This window comes from Prionailurus viverrinus, chromosome A1 (assembly GCF_022837055.1).
Source record: "Prionailurus viverrinus isolate Anna chromosome A1, UM_Priviv_1.0, whole genome shotgun sequence".
In the NCBI taxonomy this organism is placed as follows: domain Eukaryota; kingdom Metazoa; phylum Chordata; class Mammalia; order Carnivora; family Felidae; genus Prionailurus; species Prionailurus viverrinus.
This window is the reverse complement of record NC_062561.1, coordinates 29,308,155-29,316,314: the sequence shown is the minus strand read 5'-3', so window position 1 is coordinate 29,316,314 and position 8,160 is coordinate 29,308,155. Positions and strand designations below refer to the sequence as shown.

Below are 8,160 nucleotides of genomic sequence, written 5' to 3'. Positions count from 1 at the left end.
TCCCTATCCTGGAGCACACTTCTCAGTACTGTGCCATGGTGTAAAAAATGCTGGCATTCGGCTACTAGAGAATAAACAGAAGAGGAATTAACATGTGGAACAAAGATGCAGAAAGAGGATTCTACGTCGGTATAGAAAAATTTATAGGCTAGAAGCATCTATATTATGTACACCATTTATCACGGATATGCATTGTGACAATCATATGTGTTAAGAGACCCTCAAAAGGTAAGCACCTATATTTCTCTGTATTTAACAAGATCAATTTTGTGTGATTTAGTCTCTATTTCTGGATTTTCCCTTACTTTATGGTGATACAAAAACAAACAAAGAGACAAAAAACAAAGACTGCAGCATGGTTCACAGAGAAATACCCTAATAAAATAACCATGTATATATACCACTGCTAGGGAAATATTTTAGAGGAAACATACTTTCACTATTGGCCCCAAATGCCATCATCCACTTATGTTCTTTAACTGTCAACTTTTAATACAAAAATACCTTCAAGCTGATAATCATATACAGTGACTGACAAAACTTGATAGAACATTTCAATGCTACACAAAACAGCTCCATACACAGCTTAAAGTTTTAAAGTTCTCTGCTGGCACTTGATTTTAGAGTTGATAGACGCAGCAACCACTGATCTCAATAAAATATTCTTTTTAGCTTAAACGTATTTTCAAAACCAGTATTACCTCACAAAAACAGTAAAGAATAAATCATTTCCTGCTGAAGAATCCTCTAAGATGAACACCAAAACTATACAGCCAAAATATTTTAGGAGAGCATATAAACTTTTTAAGACTAGGAATGACCAATGGATAAAAATTTACATTACTCAAGCATATGTCCAGTGAACAAAAGGATTGTTCCTTTGATTCAATGAAGCATGTACAAGAGATAGATTAAAAATATGATCTTACAAAGCAAGTTACTTTTTCTTTTTCTTTTTTTTCCTTTGGTTTAGAAGGGTGTTTAAATAATTGGTGACACTACCAGAATGGATGTTTTTTAAGATAGAAAAATGGTCACTTTTAGAAAATACATTTTATATTCCAAAATTAAAAGTGAAATTTCTTTTAAAGCAGTAGAATCCTGATTTTTTTTTTTTTTTACTTTCTGTGATCGCTTAAGACCATTCTGCACATTATCAAAACGAAATCTCTATTTTATAACCTCTATATATATCCGATTTTTTCCTTTGCATTGAGGAGAAAACCAAACCAAATTGAACAAACTATATTAACTTATAATACTAAAAACTGGCTAGTTCAAAACTTGGGAAATCTACTTTCATTACTCTGAAGGAAAATATAAACCTTCAACTCCCTACAAACAACTTCTAGTCCAATTTTATACTATGAAAATTAAAAAGTTAAATTCCTTGCAGCACTAAACAGAATTATGAAGTTAACAGAAGACTAAGGTAGATCGTTAAAATATAAACAGTGTAACTAACCAAAACAATCCACTGGTGCAACAAATACTCAAACAATGAAAAAAACCACCAAGCATTCTAATCAATTATATAGTTTGTTTTTTGCATATTTTAATCTCAACTTTTAGCACAGTAAATTATTATATAGTTTGATCTCCTGGACTGTTAAAATTTTGTAACATTACATTAATAATTCAAACATAACCCTTTCTAAACCAAATCTGCAGTCCTAATCAACATTTTTTTTTTTTTTTGGAAAAGGAAAGGATATCTTTTAAAGATACATTCCATAGCAGTAGAAACATCTTAGTGATTCAAAATATTTACAAAGAACCCTGCTGATCCTGTGCATTTCGCTGAGGTGCTACCTGCACCCAGACTTCATCGTCAGAAAAAGAACTTGAACTTCCTGACTCTGAGTCCAGCTCACTGAATCCATCTAAGTCCCATTCAGTACTAGATTCACTCCGTGCATCGTCTTCCTCAGTAATGAAACTCTGCCCAGGTTCAAGGCAGGAAGGATAAACGCGAGCACAGAGGCAAATAAAACCAGAGTCAAACTGCAAAAGACCTAACATGGTACCTATGTTAATCCACTGGTCTTCCCTGGTATCGTATTCGTAAACAGTCACCCGGTTTTTTTTCCACTGAGGGGTGGTAGAAGTGATGAGAAGCAACTTTTGGCCATGATTGACAATCTGGTAGTTGTGGGTCTCTGAGTCCAAGGGAATATTACTAATCCGCCTCCATTCTCCCCTGGCTGGGTTATAGACCTTCATGACTGGAATGTCACAGATACAGTAGATCTCGTCGTTGAAGACACAGGCTTCCTGAAAGTCACTACGTTTAAGAGAAGCACAGTTCAGCCACATATTATGGCTAGGATCATAGCACAGCATGCGCTTACTGTTCACAGCATAAAGATAGTTCTGAACCACTATTAGTTCAAAGGAATAGAAGGAATGGGGCACAGGAGCCACCAGTGCCCACTGGTTTCTCTGAACACTGTAGCATTCTACTTCCTTCAATTTAACGCCGGTAATCGGGTCTCGCCCACCCAAGATGTAGATGTAGCCATTGAGGTAGGCCACATCCATGCCCTCGCGACACAGCAGGCGGTCGGCAAGCTGCTGCCAACTATTCTGGGCTGGCTTATACACCCACAGGTCTTTCCGGGGCTGGGCAGCCAGGTAGATGTCATGGTCTGGAGAGACACAGACAGCTGAGGAGGTGATAGTCTTAGTGTGAGCCAAGCTGGTTAAAGGGGATGGCATTGTGTAAATGTCCCCTGAGTATGGGTCATAGCAGAGAAAGGGGTCTCTAGGGTGTCCAAAGAAGATCACCATCTCCTTGGCACACATACCCAGTCTCTGAGGTGGATTTTCTGCTACAGATACAACAGAGCTGCTGCTGCTCTCTGGCTTTGGTACCACAGACTTGTACAACATGTCACCATATCGCATCTGCAGGGCCCCTTCGATAAGGTCCAGACAGTACTTCTTCACAATGGGCTTGGTCAGCAGCCCTTCCAGGTAATCCTGATCTTCATCTCTGAAGTGTGTCCAGCGGACACACTTGAAGACCTCCGCAGCGTTGGGACCGCGCTCCTTGGGAGCCGTCTCTAACCACTGCATCGCTACGTGACACACTGTCCGCTCACTCTCTATGTCTAGACTATCCAGACGCAGCACGGCCAACAGCTGGGCCAAGCTCAGGTCTGCCAGACTCTCCTCCCGAACTGAACCCATCCGGCTGAGCTGCTTGAAGTTGTGGGCGATGAAGGACTGGGCCTGTGATCGCAGCTTGTGATGGTCGAAGGCATCAGCGAACTTGAGGATGGCAGTGCAGTTGGCCAGGTCAAGGCGGCGGGCTAGGAAGGAAGCACAAGCTTCCCGCACGTACTCGAGCTGCAACATGTCAGAGGCCGCGTAAAGGCGTTGCACGTTGGCCTCACTTAGCGACACGCGACCTGTGTAGCAGTAGTCGACCAGCACCTCGAAGGACTCGGCATCCACATCATGCATGGTCACGCTCGCCTGCTGGCTCTCGTACATGCCACCAGTGAACATGCTCTTGAAGTAGGGACACGCGGCAGCCAGCACGTTACGGTTGCAGGAAAAAAGGCGGCCGGTGCCAGGCCCGCTGCCAGGTGTCACCACCTCTATGGTCACATCACATAACAGCCGCGCGTCGTAGAAAGACTTCAGCTGCGCCAGCAGGGCTGCAGAATGAGCCGTGTCCTTCAGCTCCTCCGGGCCCGTGAAAAAAGCCGAAACTGAAGGCTTGGAAATCCTCTTGGGCCTCCTCCCGCCGCGGGGACTGGCCAGGCGGCGAGAGCGCGGAGCTTCTTCCCGGGACTGCATGATGGAGATGGCGGCGGGGTGCGAGGGCGAGAATGGGTGCAAGGACCGGGCTCTGGCTCCTCCTCGCCCTCTTCTCGCTGGCGCTAGATCGCGGCGTCCCTGAATAAGCAGGGGCCGCACTTACTTAACTCAGCTCTACGCCGCGGCGCCGCCTCCCTTTATCGCGTAGACAGTGCCTGACTCACCCTTTTCCAGTTCCGCGCCCTTTCTCCGTCTCAGCTACCTTACAAGACCCGCTGGACCGAACCGAGAAAGCCGCCACTGCCGCGCTGGCAATACCGGTAGGCGTCCACGAGAACTACAACCCCCAGGCTGCCTTTCGTGCCTCGAGGCACGCTGGGGCCCTCCAAAATCAAGGGGATAGGCGGACGGACCGAAGCCGCTGTGCATGTTGGGAGTAGTAGTTTGAGTGATATCGCGAGGTTTCTCAGGGCGGACTGTTTTAGTTAACAGAATTTGAAAGCGTTAATTCTTCTGGGTTTGTTGGTTTGGAGAATTGGCTTTGAAGTTCCAGGGCAAGATCTCTGTTTTAGTATTCCTTATGTGACTACTCTCTGAGAACTTTTTCGTCTTTATAAAATGGGGATAATAGTTTTCATAGGATTGGAGTGAAATGAGATAAATTGCATAGGACGCGTCAATACATAATTTGTTGATTAGAATAATTACATGCTGAACACCGTACCTAGAATATAGATTCAATCATTGTTAGCCTTTCTTTTGGAATTTATTAAAAAATAACGTACCCGCATGTGAAACCGTGAGCAATTTCTGCAAGAAAACTTCCAGTTCTTAGTGTCGCTTCTTTTGAAAGGTTCCGAAGGTTATTACAATATTTTCAATACTAAACGATATCCGTAGGTTCATTAGGATGTCTCAAAGATGAGGTCCTAGAGGATCGCATACAGGTGGCCTCAAAAATGCAAAGCAGGCACATAAAGAGGTGGGTTATCTCACCAAATACTTCCTCCTGGGGAGCAAGATTATTTTCATAAAGTTCTTAATATTAGTGTTTTCAAGTCGTCTAATACTGCTCCTTTCATTTCCACAAATCGGTTGAAGATTATGGAATTGTCTTTATTAAGGATTTAAACGAGAATTTTAAAATAAAATATTTAAACAGACCTTGTATTGTACTAAAGCACAAGATCCTCAGAGCTTCCTATTCGTACATGTCCTAATATTTTGAATTAATATAGTTCAGTCTATGCTTTACAAAAGTGTTTTATATATGTATTGACTAATATTATTAAATTGTCAAAATCAAGTGCTTAAAGATTGGGATTTGTTCTGTTTCAGAGAAGTTTTACTTAAAAAGTATGTTGCTTTTGCCGCTAGCTTGTCATGTGTTCCCACAACTTAATGAAATCTTTAGTATTACATTGATAGGTGGATAACACATAGCAGGAGAATAACAATTGTTTTGCTCTCTTTTCCTATTAGCTGAAGAGCTTCTACTGGAAATACTCCAGGGCTCTGGGCTCCTGTACCTTTGTTGGGTATCCCTCTGATACATTTGAGAGAATTAGCTCATTAGTAACACTGATTGCTTCTCCCCTGCCCTAAAACAGCTGGGGAAAAAAGCAATTTACAATTTTTTTATATTGGTAAAATATGCATTAGTTACCGTTTGAAACAATTCTTTAAGAGTACATTTCTTTGACAGTAAGTACATTCACGTTGTTTTGCAACCATCACCACCATCCATCTCCAGAACTATTTCCACCTTGCAGAACTGAAGCTTGTCCCCATTCACAGTAACTCGCCTTTCCCCCTTCTCCCAAACCCCTGGCAACCACCATTCTACTTTCTGTTTCTTTGAATTTGACTGTTAGGTACTGTGTATCAGTTCAGTGATTGATTTTTAACTTCTTTATATCTGCTCTTTGTTAGTTGGTTTAGATGACCTTTTACAGAATCCAAAGTATTTAGTTGGTACTGTGCCCGAAATTCTAGAGCAGTGCTGCCACAGTAGGTTGTGATGCTGCAAACATTTCATGTCTGTGCTAACTGATAAGGTAGCCAGAAGCCACGGATAGCTCCTGAGTACTTGAAATGTGGCTAATGCAACTGAGGTACTGAATTTAAAATTTTAGAAACCCAGCATTGGTTTCTAATGGGTTTTAGAAACCCAGCAATTCAATGGGGAGAGGAAAGTCTGTTCAACAAATGGTGCTGAACAACTGGTACACAATGTTAAAAAAAAAAAAATCTGACTCTGAGGTATGCAAAGATTTTAGGACACAAGAAACACCGATCATAAAAAAAAATGGTAAAATGAACTTTGACAAAATTACAAGCTTTTGCCTATCAAAAGCAGTGGGAAAAAAAAGGTAAGTCATATATTGCTATGCTTGCCCTTTTTTTTCACTGCTTTTGATAGGCGAAAGCTACATATATATCTCTATCTAAATCTATATATATATCTATCTGTAATTCACAAATCAGTGGTCAATAAAAACATGAAAAAGCTGCTCATTGTCATTCATTCTTAGATGTATGCAAATTAAATTCATGAGAAAACACTGCACACCCATGAGAATGGCTAAACTTAAAAAGGTCAAAAATGCTAATGTTGGTGATGATAGAGACAGGGTGTTGGTAGGTTCTCTTTGGAACCTTTATATACTAATCATAGGAATATAAATTGGTATACCCATTTTATCTATTTATTTAAAGACTTTATTTTTTAAATTCCTGCCACAACTTCATTAACAGCACTAAAATAAAGTCCTTTATTTTCTGTGTTTCCTCAAGATTTCTTATAATTTGCATAATCCTTTACAATGGACTCCATATTCTTCTTGACAGGAAGATAAAAGAACTGTTTCTGCTTGGCAATTACACCTCAGTCATCAACAATCGTGGTTTTAGTTCTTCAGAAATGTTTTTTTTTTCCCCAACATTTATTTATTTTTGAGAGACAGAGACACAGCATGAGTAGGGGAGGGGCAGAGAGGGAGACACAGAATCCAAAGCAGGCCCCAGCCTCTGAGCTGTCAGCACAGAGACCGATGCGGGGCTCGAACTCATGAACTTTGAGATTGTGACCTGAGCTGAAGTCGAATGCTTAACGGACTGAGCCACCCAGGAGCCCCTAGTTCTTCATAAATGTTTAACTTCAACTCTGGTCATGAATGTTTCCAACAGCAGGATCTACTCTGGCCCTTTTCTTCTGAGGAGGCTGAAGTGTCTCACTGGTACTTCCACCATTTCCATTTCTGGGTGACTTCAACATTCCTTTCTTACAGATCAGACATCCTCTTCCCTGGGGCAACGCCTCTCACCTTTCCCTCTGAATGTTGCTCCTGATTGACTTTGTGTGTATGTGCATGCGTGTATGTCTCATGGACTTCTGGAAATTGTTTCTGTGGACTGTTTTCCATGTATTTGAGTACTCTGCTTTCTGGAACCCCTTCCTCCCAGTTTTCGTTCCAAAATGAATACACCTGTGTAACCCTACTCAGCTTAAGAAATAAAACATTGCCAGCAACCTGGAAGCACCTGCCTCCACATCCTTCTAATCATTATTGACCACCAACACAAGAATATGCTTTTAAAGACCGTGTCTTTTAATTTTTTGACTGTTTGTAATAGTTTGCTGATTTTAGATCCCTTGACTCAATTTCAAAGTCAATTAAAAATATTTCTAAGTTGGGGCACCTGGGTAGCTCAGTTGGTTAAGCATCTGACTCTGCATTTTGGCTCAAGTCATGATCTCCCGGTTCATGGGATCAAGCCCCGCGTCAAAACAAACAAAATAGACTTTTAAAAAAGAGGAAAAATATCTCTAAGTTTATTTAATTATTATTTATTTTTTTTAAATGTTTAATTATTTATTTTTGAGAGAGAGAGAGAGAGAGCACACAAGCAGGGGAGGGGGAGAGAAAGAGAGGGAGAGACAGAATCTGAAGCAGGCTCCAGGCTCTGAGCTGTCAGCACAGAGCTGGATGCAGGGTTTGAGCCCATGAACAGTGAGATCATGACTGAGCCAAAGTTGGATGATTAACTAGCTGAGCCACACAGGTGCCCCTATGTATTATTTTTTAAAGTTTATTTACTTTGAGAGACAGAGTGCGTGTGTGAGCGGGGGAGGAGCAGAGAGAGAGGGAGAGAGAGAATCGCAAGCAGGCTCTGTGCTATAAGTGTGGAGCCCAATACAGGGCTCGATCCCATGAATGGAGATCATGACCTGAGCCGAAATCAAAAGTCCAACACTTAACCCATCAAGACACCCAGCCACCCCTAAGTTTATTTAAAAATTTTTTTTCACGTTTACTTATTTTTGAGACAGAGAGAGACAGAGAATGAACGGGGGAGGGTCAGAGAGAGAGAGGGAGACACAGAATCTGA

At 41.6% G+C, this 8,160-nt stretch overlaps 1 protein-coding gene across 1 annotated transcript; it reads right to left on the bottom strand.

Moving 5' to 3' along the window:
* Positions 1-229: 229 nt before the first annotated feature.
* Positions 230-4,208, bottom strand: KBTBD7 (kelch repeat and BTB domain containing 7). Its single transcript, XM_047872054.1, has one exon. The coding sequence runs from the start codon at positions 3,805-3,807 to the stop codon at positions 1,768-1,770; it is 2,040 nt and encodes a 679-aa protein (XP_047728010.1). The 5' UTR covers positions 3,808-4,208; the 3' UTR covers positions 230-1,767.
* Between the last annotated feature and the right edge of the window lie 3,952 nt (positions 4,209-8,160).

What these genes read in the sequence shown, in the direction of transcription:
- KBTBD7 (XM_047872054.1), bottom strand. Translation starts at nt 3,807, where the DNA reads ATGCAGTCCCGGGAAGAAGCTCCGCGCTCTCGCCGCCTGGCCAGTCCC.